This window comes from Bufo bufo, chromosome 8 (assembly GCF_905171765.1).
Source record: "Bufo bufo chromosome 8, aBufBuf1.1, whole genome shotgun sequence".
NCBI classification, from domain to species: Eukaryota; Metazoa; Chordata; class Amphibia; order Anura; family Bufonidae; genus Bufo; species Bufo bufo.
The window spans coordinates 110,156,819-110,176,889 of record NC_053396.1 but is presented as its reverse complement, the minus strand read 5'-3'; the positions used below and the strand labels follow the sequence as shown (position 1 = coordinate 110,176,889).

The 20,071-nt window shown below is 46.7% G+C and overlaps 1 protein-coding gene across 1 annotated transcript in view; it reads right to left on the bottom strand.

Annotated features, from left to right (window-relative positions):
* The window catches only part of CUL4B (cullin 4B), a 64,038-nt gene that overhangs the window by 3,674 nt on the left and 40,293 nt on the right, over positions 1 to 20,071 (bottom strand). The window contains exons 11-19 of the mRNA XM_040404901.1: positions 19,906 to 20,024; positions 19,170 to 19,362; positions 18,852 to 18,956; positions 17,310 to 17,420; positions 10,803 to 10,888; positions 10,520 to 10,627; positions 7,363 to 7,476; positions 1,372 to 1,477; positions 1,087 to 1,259 (exon numbers count right to left, since the gene is read on the bottom strand). Of these exons, the coding sequence (XP_040260835.1) occupies positions 1,087 to 1,259; positions 1,372 to 1,477; positions 7,363 to 7,476; positions 10,520 to 10,627; positions 10,803 to 10,888; positions 17,310 to 17,420; positions 18,852 to 18,956; positions 19,170 to 19,362; positions 19,906 to 20,024 (1,115 nt within the window). The remainder of the gene's footprint in view (positions 1 to 1,086; positions 1,260 to 1,371; positions 1,478 to 7,362; positions 7,477 to 10,519; positions 10,628 to 10,802; positions 10,889 to 17,309; positions 17,421 to 18,851; positions 18,957 to 19,169; positions 19,363 to 19,905; positions 20,025 to 20,071) is intronic.

Genomic DNA, 20,071 nt, shown 5'->3' with positions numbered 1-20,071 from the left:
TGGTAGTGCAGTGTGAGGGAAAATTACTTTATGGGGCAGTGTGGGGGCATTTCTATTAGGGGACATTATTTTTGGGGACACTACACAGGCATTATTACCTGGAGCAGAATATAGGGTGTTATTATTACTGGGGGCACTCCAGGGGACATTAGAATTGCTGTAGACACTATAGGGACCTTTGGGGTAATTTATCAAACTGGTGTAAAGTAGAACTGGCTTAGTGGCCCAAAGCAACAGATTCCACCTTTCATTTTTCACAGCATTTTTGGAAAATTAAAGGTGGAATCTGATTGGTTGCTATGGGCACCTAAGCCAGTTGTACTTTACACCAGTTTGATAAATGACCCCAATTATGAGAAATCTAACGTGTCTGTAACAAACTCTGTAGAGATGAGATGCGGCTGAAAGAATTTGCCATGGCGGTCACCACCCATGGTTCACATATAACCAATCACAATAGGCAATTGTTATAACAATTGTCTATTGTGATTGGTTTTATGTGAACCATGGGTGGTGACCTGTATCATATAAAAGTTTTGAAGTAAGCACTGTATACTAGGCTTGACAAAGACTACATCGTAGTCGAAACGTTGCTGCTATTATTGGTCTTTTTTGTACATATGTCATGGACTAACAACAAATAAAGAATTAATGGAGAATGATGCTGCCGTCATCTACTATTTGAACGTCTATCCAGGGGACAGGTCATCAGCAAAAATATCTTGGAAAACCCTTTTAAAGACGGAGCAAATATATTAATCATCATTATAGAAATTACATTAACAAAGACTTCTGCAAAACCAAAACGGACTTAAAAAATTCCCCATATGATAAATCTCCACTATTGTGTTATTTGTCTAATTTATTTATTACACTCACTTATATAGCACTGACATATTCCTCAGCGCTTTACAGACATTAGCTCACAATTGGGGATTAGCGAATCGACTTTGAATGAAACATCCGAAGTCTTTTCGCATAAAACTTGCCTGCTCCCACATTTTATAATTAACAGATAGGAGAACGGACCTTCCGTACTCCAGTGTGCATGCAGCCTTACAAGAAAGATGCTAAACAGCAAAGTACCGTCTCTTTCATCTGAATCTGATTGATCCTTATCCTGAACAGCTGATGCTTAAAGTCATCATTGAATGTAAACTTGTCGCCATCATCTACATCTTTACTCTTGGGATTCTTGGAAAGAACTCTGGCTCGGCCGCAGGCCAACGACTGGAGGGTTCTCCTTAATTCACTATCCTCTGATAGATGAGAGAAGAAAAATTACTTGCATGTTACACATCTACATTTCTTTACATTCACTATTTTATTGTAGTAATCTCATGATAATAGTAGCATACGTTCACCACTTACCTATACCAGTGGCTTGCCTTATGTCTTCAAAGCTAAATTCCTCACCCTCATTAAACATGAGCAGAACAAGCGTTTGGAAGAGCGAAACTTGCAACTCTTTTCTACCCTAAAGTTAATGGAGAAAAAAAAAAAAAAAAAAAAGTTATGAGTACACTTTTACTTTTACACATAATATAAGTCTGGGGAAAGCAATGGTTCTCGGACATGAAAAAACTGAGACTTATCAAGTATTGGGAACTATAGCATAATCACCCTAAGGGTCCATTCACACGTCCGTAATTTGGGTCCGCATTCGTTCCGCAATTTGCGGACCCATTCACTTTCAATGGAGCTGGAACGGATGCAAATCCACATTTCCTGGATCCGCATCCGCATTTTCGGGATTCGCATCCGTTTTTTCGGGATCCGTTTTTTTGGGGATCCGCAATTTTGTTCCTGGAAAAAAATAGAACATGTCCTATTCTTGTCCGCAATTGCGGACCAGAAAAGGCATTTTCTATTATAGTGTCTGTGATGTGCGGATCCGCAAATTGCGGATTGCACGTGTCAGTGTTTTGCGGATCCGCAAAACACTTACGGACGTGAGAATGGACCCTAATGGATGCTCCCAACACAAATGGAGAGTCGTGTGGGAACAGGCTGCAACACAATTGTCAAGATGTCACTGATACAATGCCCACATTTCTTCCACTATTACCCAGTGGAACTCCCTGAAACGTTAGCTCAGCCAACAGGAAATGACCCAAAAAAATAAATGGATTTTTGTACTTACACTGCATTGGGGACACAGCACCATGGGTATATGCCCAGCTGCCACTAGGAGGCTGACACTAGAAAGAAAAGTGTTGGCTCCACCCATCTGGGCTATACCCACTGCACCTGCTCGAGCTAACCAGTTGGTCAAAAAAGCAGGAGCAACAAACCGAAAAAATAAATAAATAAGCCAACATGTCCTAAACCAGAGATAGGACGAAGAACAAAAACCCGGAAGTCTTGAAACGAAATAACCAAAGAGGGCGGGATCTGTGTCCCCCAATGTATCCTACGAGAAAAGGATTTTACGGAAAGTACAAAACTCAATTTTTCTCGTGAATGGCATTGCAGGACATAGCACCATCGGACGTTCAAAAGCAGTCCACGAGGGAGGGAAGAAACAGCCATGCAAGGCATCTAACACAGGCCAAGAAATGGATGTGATAGAACTTCGAAAAGGTACGAATCGAAGCCCAGGTGGCGGCCTTGCAGACCTGGGAAGCAGATGCCTGATGCCGAACCGCCCTAGTGGAGTGAGCGGTCAACCGAAAGGGGGGGAACCCGACCCGTTGCAACATGGGCCTCCTTGACAGCAGACCGAATGCAACGGGAGACGGTGGCTTTGGAAACTTGCAGACCCTTACGAGGTCCATCAGGAACAACAAAGAGGGAGTCGGAACACCTAAAAGACTCCGTTAACCGAAGGTACAGGCGGAGCGCCCGAATGACATCCAGACAGTGAAGGGATCTCTCTCTGGGATGAGCGGGATTAGGACAGAAAGATGGAAGGACAATCTCCTCATTAATATGGAATGAGGACACCACCTTGGGGAGAAAGAAGGGAACCGGACGGAGGAACACTTTGTCCGGTGGAACACAAGGTAGGGAGACTTGCAAGAAAGCGCAGCAAGCTCAGAGACTCTGCGGATTGAGGTAATCGCCACAAGGAAGGCGACCTTAAAATGAAGCGAAGGAAAGAGAGACATCCTTAAGTGGCTCGAAAGGAGAGGACTGAAGAGTAGAGATGGCCAGTTCGCAGTGTTCGCCCGCAAACACATGCGATCTGCCATCTTAACTGACAAGTTCGGCGAGGCACAGGTAAGTCCTTACCTGTACCTGTGCGCGAGCCGGTCTGAATTGAAATGCGGTCTCCGGGAGCAGGCAGTTCCGAGAACAGCCTCCGGGGGCTGTTCTCGGAACTGCCTGCTCCCGGAGACCGCATTTCATTTCAGACCGGCTCGCGCACAGGTAAGGACTTACCTGTGCCTCGCCGGACTTGTCAGTTAAGATAGCAGATCGCATGTGTTTGCGGGCGAACACTGCGAACTGGCCATCACTGCTGAAGAGCATCAAGGACAAGGTTCAAGTTCCACAGGGGAACGAAAGGGGGGAGCACGGTGAGCGACTTCCTGGAGGAAGGTCTTCACCTGAGGACGGGAAGCTAGAGTTCTCTGGAAAAGAACAGACAGGGCCGAAATCTGACGCTTAAGAGAGGCCAGTCGAAAACCCTTGTCAAAACCAGCATGAAGAAAAGACAGGATCCTAGGCACAGAAAAACAGAGGGTGAAACGGGCCAGATTCACACCAGGAAAAAAATACGCCCGCCAGGTACGCTGATAAATCTGGCCGATTGGGGTTTGCAGGCGTGAAGCATAGTCTGAATGACAGACTCCGAGAGACCGCGGAAACCTCAGGACCGTGGCCTCAACAGCCACGCCGTTAAACGCAGTCGATTTAAATTCGGGTGGAATAGCAGACCTTGGGAAGGGAGGTCGGGGCGCAGAGGAAGCTGCCATTGGACATACCACGCCCTGCGGGGCCAATCCGGAGCCACCAGGATCGCCGGGACCCGAGCCTCCTTGAGGCGTTTGAGTACCCGGGGAAAAAGCGGAAAAGGAGGGAAGAGGTAAAGGAGGCTGAACTGAGACCAAGGAAGAACCAGAGCATCCACCGCCAGAGCCTGATGGTCCCGGGACCTGGTGACGTAAGCCGGAATCTTGTGGCTCAGACGAGAAGCGAACATGTCCATGTCTGGGTGACACACTCACTCGGGTCGAGGCGATGGCGACTGAGAAAGTCTGCCACCCAATTGTCGACCCCGGGGATGTAGACTGCGGAGAGAGCGGGAACGTGTTCTTCCGCCCACCGCAGGATTCGCAAGGCTTCCCTGAGGACAGTTCCGCTTCTGGTGCCCCCACTGGTGATTCAAGTAAGCCACGGCCGTGGAATTGTCCGACTGGATCCAGATGGGGAGACCGTCTAGAAGGGGAGTCCAGCGGGAGAGGGCAAGTAAGATGGCTCTGAGCTCCAGGACATTGATCGACAGGGAAAACTCCTCCGCTGACCACTGCCCCTGGGCAGTGAGGGACCAGAAGATAGCCCCCCAACCCGTCAGGCTGGCGTCGGTTATGATCACCTGCCAACCTGGCAGAAGGAAGGACCTCCCGAGGGAGACTGTGCGAGGTACGAGCCACCAACACAAGTCCCGGCGGACCTCTGGGGGAAGGCGGATCAGGCGATCGAGGCCTGACGGAGACTTGTCCCACCTGGAGAGGAGGGACCTCTGGAGAAATCTGGTGTGCAATTGGGCATAGGGGATCGCCTCGAAGGAGGCCACCATGCAGAACACGCATGCACATCCTGATGGTAAGAGGGGACGGGTCGCAGAGGCGAGCCACCCCCAAATGGAGAGACGCCACCTTGATCTGGGGAAGAAAGACTCGCCCGAGACGAGTGTCGAAGATCATGCCCAGGAAGTTCATCCTCTGGCAGGGCACTAGGGAGGACTTGGGAAGATTCACCAGCCACCTGAACTTGGACAGAACCGAAAGGGTAATGTGGAGGCTGGACAGGTTGTCCGCCCGGGAAGGGGCCTTCACTAGAACGTTGTCCAAGTAGGGTATCGCCGCAACTCCCCTGGTACGCAGAAGGGCGATGAGGGGTGCCAATACCTTGGTGAAGACCCTCAGGGCAGAAGCCAGACCGAAGGGCAGGGCCACAAACTGAAAATACAGAGAACCCATCGCGAAGCCAAGGAATCTCTGGTGGGAAGGGGCGATGGGGACATGGACATAGGCGTCCTGTATGTCGATGGACGACAGAAACCCGCCCTCTTCCAGGGAGGCAACCACCGACCGGAGGGACTCCATGCGAAAGTGGCGGACCCGGACAAACAGGTTGAGGGCCTTCAAATCCAGGATGGGGCGGAGTGACCCGTCCTTCTTGGGGGCCGTGAAGAGGTTCAAGTAAAACCCCTGGAAATGTTCCGAGCTTGGAACTGGGACGATGACCCCCAGAGAATGAAGTGAATGAATGGCCTGAAAGAAAAAAAAAAAAAAGAAAAATATTCGACCTGGGTGGAGACAACTGGAAAAAACGACCCGGAGGGAGATCGGAAAATTCTATTTTGTAACCGGAGGAAACGACCTCAAGAACCCAAGCGTCGTCCACGTGCGCCCGCCAGACTTCTTGAAAAGCGAGCAAGACACGGATCCCTGGGCCGAGGAGGAGGGGCCCTCCTGCACTCAGAGCGCGTCCCTGACTGCCTTTATGAGATCCTGCATGGCTGCAGACCGATGCGCTCTGCTTAGATCTGGAATCAGAGTCAGAGGTGTCCCCAGGAGCGGCAGAAGAGGAGACTTCCCCGGACTTAGACTTATCCAGGGAATGAACCAAGGAAACTGAGGATGAGCGGTACCCAGCTGAGAGCACTCGAGGTCGCTTACGAGACCTGGTGTCAGAGCGAGCGCGAGTTCCCTACTGGCGGCGGCCACGATTCGGGCCAGCAAGTGATCCAGCGACTGCACCATAGATTGGAAGAGACTGGCAAGGTTCCCTATGGCTTGGGACAGGGATGCGGCCTATTCAGGAGGGACTGTGTGCAGGTGGTATCAGATTGACCGCACGGCTTCTTTTGGTTGCACGAGTGCAAGCAAAATAAGTGACAATGCCAGGAATGGGGTTAGGGACTGGGTCCTGTCTGGCAGAGGACATGAGGGCTAGGATGGAGCCTGTAAGAAAGAAAACAGCCAGCCGAAGCTGTCCTACTGGACACTAGATGCTGTGTCCCGAAGAATGCAGCAGCAGCTTCGGAAAGACTGTGTGGAATTCTGCGTGAGGTGCAGACAAGATGTAGGAAACCTCTGTCCTCGGTGCCTCCAGCAGAAAGATCCACCCCTCGAACCAGAAAGCCCGCACTAGGACAGGATTGGAAGAAAGATGAGGCTCCTCCCACAGTCAGCCCCAGTAAGGCGTGTCCAAGGAGAAAGCCCAGGAAGAAGGCAGGGGGCGGGACTATCGCGGCCAAGTAGGCCAGAAAAAAGCCGGGGCCTTGATTTGCGAGCGCGCCCAGGAGAATCACACCGGTAGCCGCGGGCGCCCGGGGCCCACCGGAAACACAGATAAAAGGTGGGTGGGGTGGATGGACGAGAGGATAAGCGGCGGCCAAGGAGGGAGAAAGGGGGTCCGGAAGAAGACAGGAGCCAAGCAGCAGGCTAAAGATTACTGCGGCCTAGGCCAGGCAAAAGCCGGGACCTAGATTAGAGACCAGGGCGAGCGGAGGCCGGGAGAGCTGACAGGAGAAAGAATGGCCTCTTGTCTACCATAAGAAAAAATACAAGGGAGGCAGGAAGCACCTGTCTGCCCCAAGAGAAGTGACCACTGGAAAAAAGGGGGACAAGGGCGCCCTGGCCATGATAGGAAGGACCTTCCTCCCCCCTTTTACTGGGAGAACTGGGGACCCACTAGTTCTGGGGCAAGGTTGAGGTACTTACCCTCATACGTCTTCAGGCGCAGCAGGGTCGCCCCATCGGCAGACTCAACAGGAGAACCTGGGAATGCCGGCATCCACTGCAGATGCAGTTCTGGGGACTGGGCGACCGGCTAGGTACAAAGTACGCGCCCGCAGGGGGTGCAACTATGGTGGAAAACCACTATGGAGCCCCAGCCTGCTGAAAACTGCGGAAGAAAGAAAAAATAAAATAAGAAAAAAAACAGCAGGACCTGCAAAGAAAAAAGAAGCAAGTCATGTCTGCCTTCTACTGATACTAGAAAAAATAACTGGTTAGCTCCAGCAGGTGCAGTGGGTATAGCCCAGATGGGTGGAGCCAACACTTTTCTTTCTAGTGTCAGCCTCCTAGTGGCAGCTGGGCATATACCCATGGTGCTGTGTCCCCCAATGCCATTCATGAGAAAAAAAATTTTTACATGAACAAAATGCCCAAAGGATGGAAAGTTTACCTCATTAAACTCTGCTTTTAAGACGCACTGTCCTAATGTGGACTGCCACTGTAATTTTCTACCACTATGCTTCCCAAGGTAAAAAGTCTTGAATATTTCCTGTAGTTTCACCATCTGAAGTAAAAGAAAAAAAAAAGAAAATAATAAAAAATATATATATAATCCACATGAGTTTCCAATCTGTATGCTCCAACATAAGAGAAGCTTTAGCAGTTTTTCTGATGAAATTCATTTTCTTTTCACTTACTTTACGGCCTCTTTCACACGGGCGTTGCGGGAAAAGGTGCGGGAACATGCGATTTTTCCGCGCGAGTGCAAAACATTGTAATGCGTTTTGCACTCGCGTGAGAAAAATCGGCATGTTTGGTACCCAAACCCGAACTTCTTCACAGAAGTTCAGGCTTGGGATCGGTGTTCTGTAGATTGTATTATTTTCCCTTAGGACATGGTTATAAGGGAAAATAATAGCATTCTGAATACAGAATGCATAGTAAAACATCGCTGGAGGGGTTAAAAAAAATAAATAAAAATAATTTAACTCACCTTAATCCACTTGCTCGCGCAGCCCGGCTTCTCTTCTGTCTTCTTCTTTGCTGTGTGCAGGAAAAGGACCTGTGGTGACGTCACTCCGGTCATCACATGGTCCATCACATGATCCATAACCATGGTAAAAGATCATGTGATGGACCATGTGATGACCGGAGTGAAGTCACCACAGGTCCTTTTCCTGCACACAGCAAAAAAGAAGACAGAAGAGATGCCGGCTGCGCGAGCAAGTGAGTTCAATTATTTTTATTTATTTTTTTAACCCCTCCAGCGCTATTGTACTATGCATTCTGTATTAAGAATGCTATTATTTTCCCTTATAACCAGGTTAAGGGAAAATAATAATGATCGGGTCTCCATCCCGATCGTCTACTAGCAACCGTGCGTGAAAATCGCACCGCATCTGCACTTGCTTGCGGATGCTTGTGATTTTCACGCAGCCCCATTCAGTTCTATAGGGCCTGCGTTGGGTGATAAACGCACAATATAGAGCATGCTGAGATTTTCAAGCAACGCATAAGTGATGCGTGAAAATCACCGCTCATGTGCACAGCCCCACAGAAATGAATGGGTCAGGATTCAGTGCGAGTGCAATGCGTTCACCTCACGCATTGCACTCGCTCGTGTGAAAAGGGGCCTAAAGTGGTTTTCAGGGCTCCTGATACTGATTACCTATTCTTAGCATAGGTCATCAATATCCCATCGGAGAAGGTCCAACACCTCACCCCCCCCCCCAACTGATCAGCTGTTCCCTCCAACTTCTGGCACTACAATTAGCACTGGAAATGAAGGTGGGGGCACAGGTCAGGTGTAGTGGCCGTGCCAGGTGAGTGCAGCTCAGCTCCCATTCTCTTGACCTGGCATGGCTACTACACTTTGAACAGACCTGTAATTCCAGGCTGATCACAATGGTGGTGTGGGACTCCATAATCAGATATTGAGGACCTATCCTGAGAAAAAGTCAAACTCAGGAGCCCAGAAAATGCCCTCTAAACTTTATTACTTTGAGTGACAATAATAATAATAAAAATAAAAAAAAGTACTTTTCATAACAAAATAAAGTAATTACAAACTTACAAGTGAATGTGAAGACACTTGCCTTCTATGCAAAACTTTGCTGCTTCCTAAAGCAAGAAATCTAGAAGGCCTTTAGTCTCTTCCTTATTTTTTGGGCGCCAGAGAAGGAAGGGGTTTATTTAAGAATGAAAATACCTTTCCACTACACAGAGTAGCAGAGGTATCTGCTGCAGAAAGCTGCCTCTCAGATAAAAACAAGTCTAAGTCCCCTTGCAGATGAGCGTGAGCAATTAGGTCCAGATGTGCTGCGAATGCGTTCAGTGAAAAAAGTACGATTTCGCAAGCAAGGACATTCAGTTTTGTATGCGACCGCTTTCAAAAAATTGAAGCTATACAAACAACATCTCTTAGCAACCATCAGTGAAAAACGCACACAGCCCCGTTCACTTCTATGGGGCCCAGCGTGAAAAAACAGAATATAGAACATGCTGCGATTTTTACGCAAAGTAGAACTGATGCGTGAAAACCAACGGTCATGTACACAGCCCCATTGAAATGAATGGGTCTGGATTCCGTGTGGGCGCAATGCGTTCGCATAACGCAATGCACCAGCGCGGAATACTCACTCATGTAAAAGGGGCCTAGGGGTCGTAAACGCTGAGGATTTGCGTGCAGCAAACTTACAGTATTTTACAGTACGAGCAAACTGGATAAGATCTAGAAGGGGTTGTGTCACTTCAACAAATAGCATTCATCATGTAGAGAAAGTTACTAGAAGGCACTTACTAATGTATTGTAATTGTCCATATTGCTCCCTTTGCTGGCTGGATTCATTTTTCTATCACATTATACACTGCTTGTTTTCATGGTTACGACCACCATGCAGTGCATCAGTGGTGGCCGTGCTTGCACACTATAGGAAAGGATACTGTCCTGGACCGTTAGAGTGTGTGTAGACCTTTGCTTTTTCCTATAGTGTGCAAGGGTGGCCAATGCTAAAGGATTGCAAGGTGGTCATAACCCCTGGATAAGAGCAGTGTATGATGTGATGAAAAAATTAACCAGCCACAGCAAAGGAAGCAATATGGTCAATCAAAATACATTAGTAAGTGCCTTGTATTAAAAGTGGTTGTCCGCTTTTTTAATATTGATGACCTATTCTCAGGATAGGTCAATATCAGATAAGAAAGGGCTGACTACCAGTTGTGAACAGTGAAGAGAAGGCACCGCTCGTACGATTACTGCAGTCTCTGCAAACAGCTGATTGGCGGGGTGCCAGGGCTTGGCCCTCACCAATCTGATATTGATGACCTATCCTGAGAATAGGTCATCAATATGAAAAATCATACAACCCGTTTAGTGTAAATCTACACAGTATTAATTGGCCAGCTTCGCAGATTTTAAATCCACAGCATTTCAGTTTATGCCGTGGATTTCCACAGCAGATTTCACACTTTTCAATGAGAAGGATAAAAATCGGCAGTGGAAATTCCACTGCAGAAAAATCGGCATGTACTTGGGGCTCTTCTAAATTACTACACTACATATATTAGAACTTTAATATGACGCTTTGTTTTCTACAATGCACACTTACCTCAGGAGGTAGGTGAACTTCCATAGGCACGTAGGTGGGCCAGTAACCCATCGTTAGAATATTCACAGTTAACTCCATGTTTCCTGGCACATTCTGATTCTGCATATACTGAAAGAGACAAATCTGTGCATGACTAAATAATAAATAAATGTAAAAAAAAAATTTAATTTTTTTTTTTTTATATAGATCTACAAGAAACGGAAAATGAAACTAGGCCACACAACTCAAAACTCAAGTAAAAAGTCTAGCAGAAGGGCTTTCAGTGTTGGGTGATATTCCTTACCTGTTTAAAGTGAACCATTATGTCCTTAGACAACTCCATGTCTTTAAACATTCCCTCAAGTTTGCTAGTAAAGGCAGCACCACATTCTGGGGAGAGGAAAACACTTATTAGACAAGAAAGTGCAGCAAATAAGCTGATCTTAAAAGTGAAAATGTATCTGAATGCCTCAAATGTACTTCAAGCAACTGTCACTACCCCATACTTACACAGCAGTGATGTAAAGGGGGGCAGTTTTCTATGTCCCTTATATTCCAACTGAATTCCCACCTTGAAGATCAATCATTTTAAATGAATTGGTCTAAAGTTATGGTCTGGCTACTGCTTCTGATTAGTGATGAGCGAACTTGTGTTTTCAAGTTTGACGTACAAGGTTCGGGTTATCAAAGAATCCCGCTACCACGGACCATAATGGAATTCTATGATAGTATGCACCACGGAAACCTATAAGAGGCATTCCATCATAATAGAAGACTATGGCCAGCACAGACTTCTATTATGACGGAACGCAATACGGAATGCCTCTTATAGGCTTCCGTGGTGTAGGGTTGTTTCGGATATCGAAATTTAGATACCCAATCAATACTTTTGTACTGGTTTTAGATACGATACCGGGATTTTCATTTTTTCGTTACTACGCAGTCTAGTATCACAGAACTTGGAGCGTGCTGCTGTCAGCGCGCTCCCAGTTCCCTCAGCAGCCTCTCCATCCCCCCTGTGCAGCCGCTGACAATGAGGAGAGACGGGAGGAGGAGGGGCAGGTGCACTGCGCCACCAATGAGAGTTTATTTCTAATACAAATACAGGAGGCGGCAGAATCGCATAGCCGGCACCCTGCCTCTATGACAGGGCGCTGTAATCAGCCGCAGTTAACCCCTCAGGTGCCGCACCTGAGGGATTAACTGCTGCTGATCGCAGCTCCCTGTCAGAGGCAGGGTGCCAGCTATGTGATTCTGCCGGCACCGCCTCCTGTATTAAAGGTTAGCTATCACTGGTGGCGCAGTGCACCCTCCCTCCTCCCGAGTATCAAAAACTTTGGTGGCACAGTGCGCCCTTCCCCTCCCTCCCCAGTATTAACAAAAATTTGTGCCGCAGTGTGCCCCCCAAGTGTTAAAAACATTGGTGGCGCAGTGCGCCCCTCCCCAGTATTAAAATAATTGGTGGCAGTGGCCACAGGGTCCCCTCCTCCTCGTTGATGGTGCAGTGGCAGCTTCTGATCGATTACCATGGCAGCCAGGACACTACTGAAGCCCTGGCTGCCATGGTAAGCTCCCTGCTGCTGTGTGCACTATGCACAGGGCAGCAGGGAGTGTGTGAAGAGCTCTATCAGGGTGAATAGAACAGGTTCTAGCCCCTATGGGGGGGAAATAGTTATTAAATAAACAGTAAAAAAATCAAATTTTTTTTTTACAAAAAAACATCTAAATATTTAGTATAAATCACCCCCCCTTTCCCAATTGCACATATAAAATATACAAACAATAAGTAAACATATCACATATTGCCACGTCAGAAAAGTAAAAAAATTAAAAGTCCTATGCGGTGAACCCCAAAACAGAAAAAAAAAATTTTTTTAACTGCGTGATTCACCATTTTTTGTCACCTTGTCCCCCACCTCCACCTTGTTTTTTTTTTCGTGTAGTATCGGAGTATCGCAATACTTTTTTATGGTATCGAAACAGAATCAAAATTTTGATATCTGATATCTGAATTCAAAAAAGACCCCTATTGCCCAGAATAATTTAAATCAATATTATGGTTCCAATAGCCTGAGGCTATCAAAATTCTGTTTTTGGCCTCAATTATAACCTTTATTAATTCTCTTAATAAGATATGAAAAGTGCTCTAGTGAGTCGTGCTTATGTAGTATATAGTGAGGGTATTTTGTTCATACCCAGGGGTGTGGAAATTAAAAAAAAAACTACTTGTCGAAGGACTAAAGTGGGGGCTCAATCTACTTGTACCTCATGACCATCTACTTGTCCTGAACTTATACTAACATTATACTGTATGGGGGCGGGGGCCACAAGGCGATGTTATACTGTATGGGGCGGGGGCCACAAGGAGATGTTATACTGTATGGGGCGGGGGCCACAAGGAGATGTTATGCTGTATGGGGCGGGGGCCACAAGGAGACGTTATGCTGTATGGGGCGGGGGCCACAAGGAGACGTCATGCTGTATGGGGGCAGGGCCACAAGGAGACGTCATGCTGTATGGGGGCAGGGCCACAAGGAGATGTCATGCTGTATGGGGGCGGGGGCCACAGGGAGATGTCATGCTGTATGGGGGTGGGGGCCACAGGGAGACGTTATATTGTATGGGGGCGGGGGCCATAGGGTGACATAATACTGTATGGGGGCAGGGGCCACAGGGTGACATTATACTGTATGGGGGCAGGGGCCACAGGGTGACGTTATACTGTGCGGGGGCAGCCGCTTGGTGATGTTATACTGTATGGGGCACTAGGGCAGCCCCAAGGAGACGTTATACTGTATGTGGGCAGCCCCAAGGTGATGTTATACTGTATGGGAGCAAGAGGGAGACGTTATACTGTATGGGGGCCACAAGGAGACGTTATACTGTATGTGGGCAGCCCCAAGGTGATGTTATACTGTATGGGAGCAAGAGGGAGAAGTTATACTGTATGGGGGCCACAAGGAGATGTTATACTGTATGGGGGCAACAGGGAGACATTATAGTTTATCAAGTGCCACGTGCAGTGCAGATTGCAGGCAGGGCCAGAGCCTCAGAAGACAGACAGCACAACCTTTATTTCTGACACCCCTGCAGATGAGCGTTCCTCCCGGAGCCTGTCCACATCGCAGCTCCCGGCCTGACCTGCAAGCGCTGACTGGGGTCACATAGCATTATACTGATTTATGATTCTATGTAACCCTTACAGTTCTGGAATGTGTTGGATAACACTGACAGCATTATGTCAGTGTTATCCAACACATTCCAGAACTGTAAGGGTTACATAGCATCATAAATCAGTATAATGCTATGTGACCCCAGTCAGCGCTTGCAGGTCAGGCCAGGAGCTGCGATGTGGACAGGCTCTGGGAGGAACGCTCATCTGCAGGGGGCCGTGGGGTCTCTCACTCCTCTTCTCCCATCTTGGCCTGCAATTACTCAGTCTCTGGAGACGGTGTGCTGACTTACTGTGCGCTCCTGTGCTGGCAGGTGGGCGGAGACTTCGATACAGGAGTCGGGAGGAGCGGGGGCCGCCTGCAGGAAGTGATATGTACGGTACTCCTATGCACGATGCAGGGGCAGGCTGACATAGATGTAGGAGCGGTCAGCTCGCGGCTAGCATATGACCGCTCCTATTACTGCCCAACCGACATGTCCCTGCTACTTGCCCGCACAGGGCTAAACAACTGTTCAAACTACTTGCCCGGCGCCCGGAACTGCATGTCCCGGGCGTCGGGCGATAGGAATTCCACACCCCTGATACCCCTTCACTAAACTGGATTGTTTCTCGCTGAAATTGCAGACAGCTAGAGGATAGCTACATAGTTATATCTTTTAACTGAAATGTTACTATGTTTCTCTTGCGGCTTTGATGCCTACTATAGTGTAACTTATCCTGCTACCTAAATCTCCGGGTTCTGCTACAAGAAACTACAATTCTTCTATCTTTATCAAAGTCTTCAGGTACTCCTGCTTGGATCTGTATTAAGGGGGTGCCTGCAGCACGTCCCTCCGATCCTTCAACGTTCTAGGGGCATTGCTGTTTAATTTAAAATTAAGATACAAGCTACCCCGACATGTTTCACCAAGTACACGGCGTCTTTAGGTGTTAGGAGCTGAAACATAGTAACATTTCAGTTAAAAGATATAACTATGTAGCTATCCTCTAGCGGTCTGCAATTTCAGCGAGAAACAATCCAGTTTAGGCTACTTTCACACTTGCGGCAGAGTGATCCGGCAAGCAGTTCCGTCGCCTGAACTGCCTGCCAGATCCCGCAAAACGTATGCCAGCTGATGGCATTTGTAAGACTGATCAGGATCCTGATCAGCCTTAAAGCCTGATCAGTCAGAAAAATGCATTGAAATGCCGGATCCGTCTTTCTGGTGTCATCCGGCAAAACGGATGTGGCATTTATTTTTTTCCACCTTTTTTTCGGTCTGCGCATTCCAGTATTTTGAATGCCAGATCCAGCACTAAGGCTACTTTCCCATGTGCAGCAGTGTGATCCGGCAAGCAGTTCAGTCGTCGGAACTGCCTGCCAGATCCGCCGATCTGGATGTGACAAAGCATTTGAGAGACGCATCCGGATGCGGATCCGTCTCACAAATGCACTGTGAGAACGGATCCGTCTCTCCGCTTGTCATGCGGACAGACGGATCAGTCTTGTATCTTTTTTTCACATTTTATGCGCAGACCGGAAGGACTGACCCGGCATTCCAGCATTTATACATTCCTATGGCGGAAATGCCGTATCCGGCATTCAGGCAAGTTTTAAGTTTTTTTCGCCAGAGATAAAACCGTAGCATGCTACAGTTTTCTCTTTTGCCTGATCAGTCAAAACGACTGAACTAAAAACATCCTGAACGGATTAGGGTACTTTCACACTAGAGTTAGTGTGATCCAGCAGGCAGTTCCATCGTCGGAGCTGCCTGCCGGATCCGCCGATCAGGTGACAACTGACAGCATTTGTAGACGGATCCGGGTGCGGATTGACGGATCAGTCTTGGTCTTTTTCACAGTTTTTCCAGTCTGCACATGCGCAGACCGGAAGGAGGGATCAGTCCTTCATGGAAGTGAATGGGGCTGCGTGAAAATCTCAAGCATCTGCAAGCAAGTGAGGATGCGGTGCGATTTTCACGCACGGTTGCTAGGAGACGATCGGGATGTGACCCGATCATTATTATTTTCCCTTAGAACATGGTTATAAGGGAAAATAATAGCATTCTTAATACAGAATGCATAGTACAATAGGGCTGGAGGGGTTAAAAAAAAAAAAGAATTTAACTCACCTTAATCCACTTGCTCGCGCAGCCCGGCTTCTCTTCTGTCTTCATCTTTGCTGTGCAGTAGGAAAAGGACCTGTGGTGACGTCACTGCGCTCATCACATGGTCTGTCACATGATCCATCACCATGGTAAAAGATCATGTGATGGACCATGTGATGAGCGCAGTGACGTCATGAAAGGTCCTATTCCTCAAAGAAGACGACAGAAGAGAAGCCAGGCTGCGCGATCAAGTGGATTAAGGGGAGTTAAATTTTTTTTTTTTTTTTTAACCCCTCCAGCCCTATTGTACTATGCCTTCTGTATTCAGAATGCTATTATTTTCCCTTATAACCATGTTATAAGGGAAAATAATACAATCTACACAACCCCGACCCCAAACCCGAACTTCTGTGAAGAAGTTCGGGTTTGGGTACCAAACATGACGATTTTTCTCACGCGCATGCAAAACGAATGACAATGTTTTGCACTCGCGCGGAAAAATTGCGCATTTTCCCGCAACACACCAGCATCTTATCCGGGCCAAAAACATGACGCCCGTGTGAAAGAGGCTTAACTCTCCATTCAGAATGCATGGGAATATGCCTGATCAGTTCTTTTCAAGGTATTGAGCCCCTGCGACGGAACTCTATGCCAGAAAAGAAAACCACTAGTGTGAAAGTACCCTAATACATTCCTATGGAAATAAATGCCGTATCCAGCATTCAGGCGAGTCTTCAGTTTTTTTGGCCGGAGATAAAACCGTAGCATGTTGCGGTTTTATCTTTTGCCTGATCAGTCAAAAAGACTGGACTGAAGACATCCTGAACAGATTGCTCTCCATTCAGAATGCATGGGGATATGCCAGTTCTTTTCCAGTATAGAACCCTTTTGATGGAACTCCGTGCTGGAAAAGAAAAACGCAACTGTGAAAGTACCCTTAGTGAAAGGGTATGAACAAAATACCTTCACTATATAAGCACGACTAGGTGGAGGCTGAAATATTTAACTCACTAGAGAACTTTTAAAATAAAGGTTATATTTTAAAGAGTTATAATTGAGGTCGAAAACATAATTTTGATAGCCTCAGGCTATTGGAACCATAAAATGCTGGTATCGAAACAACCCTACCGTGGTGCATGCCATTAGAGAATTCCGTTATGGTCCGTGGTAGAGGAATCCATAACGGGATTCTTTGATAACCCAAACCTGTACACCGAACTTGAAAACTTGAAGTTTGCTCATCACTACTTCTGATGTACAAATACATCACCATTTTTATGTTTCAGATGGAAACCCACTTCAAATGACAACATTCTGGCTGACTGAAGCTAACACTCGGAAATCTATAAGACTACTATTGAACTAAATACATCTTCGCTGCTGCTCCTATAACAGTTGCTGTTTAATTGATTTTGTTCAATTTCCAGGGTGTATTTCTTCACCTCTTTACGTTTCTCCTCTTCTACGTATAGGTCATCAGTATCAAAATCCAGGAAAACCCTTTGAGAGAACACTGGATGAAGGCAAGCCGTGTAAATTGTACTCTTACCATGCTTAAGTTTGGAAAGCATAGATTTTTCAGCATCCACGGAAGCACTTTTCCCCACCAAGAGCCTCTTGGCTAGGTCTTTTTTGTAGAAGGCCTCAAAGACATCCTTCCCTGTAAGTTTTAAAAAAAAAAAAAAAAAAAAAAAAAAAAAAAACATCTTTCACGTCTTATCTATTTACATTGTCACAATGCTTTCAAACAAAATTATTAAATGCAGAACTAGAACATGTCTGTAGAAAATCAGATGCGACACATAAGCGCCCGCACAAGCCGGAATTTCCGCTCTAGATTGTTGTATGCAGCATGGAAATATGGATTTGCTGCAGATTTCACCCTTTGCATTGCAAAGATTAAAAGCCCTCTCTGCAAACGACTCCGTTTTATTGCCCCTAACAAATACGTTGGACAGAGCAGTTAAAAAATGCAGCCTGGCTACAGCATTTGAATATAAGGCCTCATGCGCATGGCCGTTGCCTGTATTGCAGCCCGCAATATGCAGGGACCAGCCGCGTGCTCACCGCATCACGGATGCGGACCCATTCAATTGAATGCGTCGGCAATCAGGAAGGTGCGGAACGGAGGCACAGAACCCCCAAGAAGCACTATGGAGTGCTTCCGTGGGGTTCCTCTCCGTGCCTCCGCACCGCAAATAATTTTTGAACTTGTTCTATTTTTTTTGCGGTGCGGACGGATGAAGAACCCATTTAAGTTGAATAGATTTGGATCTGTCGCAGCAGCCGCACCGATAATGACCATGCATTGCGGTCCGTAATGCACGGAACGGCCAAGCAGCGGCCGCGTGCATAAGGCCTAACCCTAAGGTCTAAACAAAGAAGGTCTAGCACACCTAGTTAAAAAGCTGGACAGCGTAATCCATAAAACTTTAAGGGGTTGTTCAATTAAAAATAACAAACAAAGCGATACCTAAGATTTTTCTCCCCTGACGCAATTACGTCACCTTACTGTCTGCGGAGGTGACGTCCTGTAAGCATCACGTCAGTGCTCCAGCCAATCACTGGCCTTTGCAGCCGTGCGATGTATACTGCGGAAGCCAGTGATTGGCTGCACTGCGACATGGTATGTTCGGGATGTTGCCACTGCAGCCAGGAATATGATGTCATCGCTGCCAAACCGAAATGTGATGCAGGAAGTAGCAGGGGAGAAAAATGCTGAGTTTCACTCTTTGTTTTCGCATATTTACTGTCTTCAGGAGAGTTGCAATTGGACTTCCACAACTCCTTTTAACAGGGAGCATTGTTTCATTGCCAACATTTGTGTCATTGGCTGGGTCTTATATAACACTGTCATGTGTTCCTAAAGCATCACGTCTTATACAAAACTATATGTTAAATAGATGCCTCAGACGGATGCCATATAGCGAGTTCCGTTGTACGCTTTTTTTAGGTGGATTATACAGGATGGAAAAGTGTACTACGCTCTTCCCCCCAAGCCCCCCCCCCATAGGGCAAAAATGTGATTTGAATCCTGACTAAGGACTTGTATGCCACCAAATTGTTCATTTCCTTTCAGAACCTCACGTACCATAAATAAACCTAAATATGATCATAATTTTATCCAGCATTTTCTCCAGCTCCTCATCTGTCGCTTCCTTGTTTCCAGTTCGCAGTTTTGAATCCACATATTTTGCTGAAATAGTACAAAAGATTCACTTTATTAAAACACAGTTTGATTTGGCACATTGTAAAAATACTGAGAATACAACAAAGGATTTACTGTGCTGTGGCCAAATTAGGACTAGTCGTCACCAAATGACAGACACCCATACTTTCCAGCACCATAATATTCAAGAACTGAATGTATTGGTGAAGTAAGACACCACACTATGGTAGCTTCATGTACCTATAAGTTCAGCTGGCTTGTTTGGTCTCTTGTTGATGAAAGTTTCAAAAGCTTCTTTCATGGCATTGACAAACTTCTCGTTCTTCATAAAGCACACGTCAATCACGTGGTCAACTTTGTCTTTGAAATCCAGCAGTTCTTGTACCATAGTTTTATCTTTTTCCGGATTTATCACAATGGTGCTTCCAAAGGCCTGAAATGTATTCCATAATTAAACAATCGGCTCCTAAACATTTCTACAGGAAACTTAAAGGCCCCTTTCACATGAGCGACTTTTCATCGCTGGTGTGATACGTGAAGTGAACGCATAGCACCCGCATTGAAACCTGACCCATTCATTTCAATGGGTCTGTGTACGTTTTTTTTCACGCATTATTTCTGCGTTGCGCGAGATTTGCAGCATGTTCTATATTCAGCGTTTTTCATGCAGCCCTGGCCCCATAGAAGTGAATGGAGCTTCAGTGAAAAACACATCGTATCCGGGGTGCAGTGCGTTTTTCACTTATGGTTGCTAGGAGATGTTGTTTGTAAACCTTCAGGGTTTTTTCTCACAGGCGTGAAAAACACATCAAAACTGATTGCACCCGAGTGGAAAAAAACGCAATGCAAACGCAATTGCAGACAAAACTGACTGAACTTGGGTGCGAAATGGTGCGAGTTTCACTGAACGCACCCGGAACCAATCCGTATCGCTCATGTGAAAGAGGCCAAAGGCATTCTAGAGACAAACATCTACCTTGATGTACTCAATCCAGTGCTGTAGAAGAACCTGCACTCCCCCTCGGACTCTGCTAAACAACTGATAAAGCAAGGAGAGGTCCTGAATTCGGTTTTCATCCAGAAGGTGATTCAAACCTGGTTTTGGAAGACAAGACTAAATCTGTTAGTTCCATGTGACACAG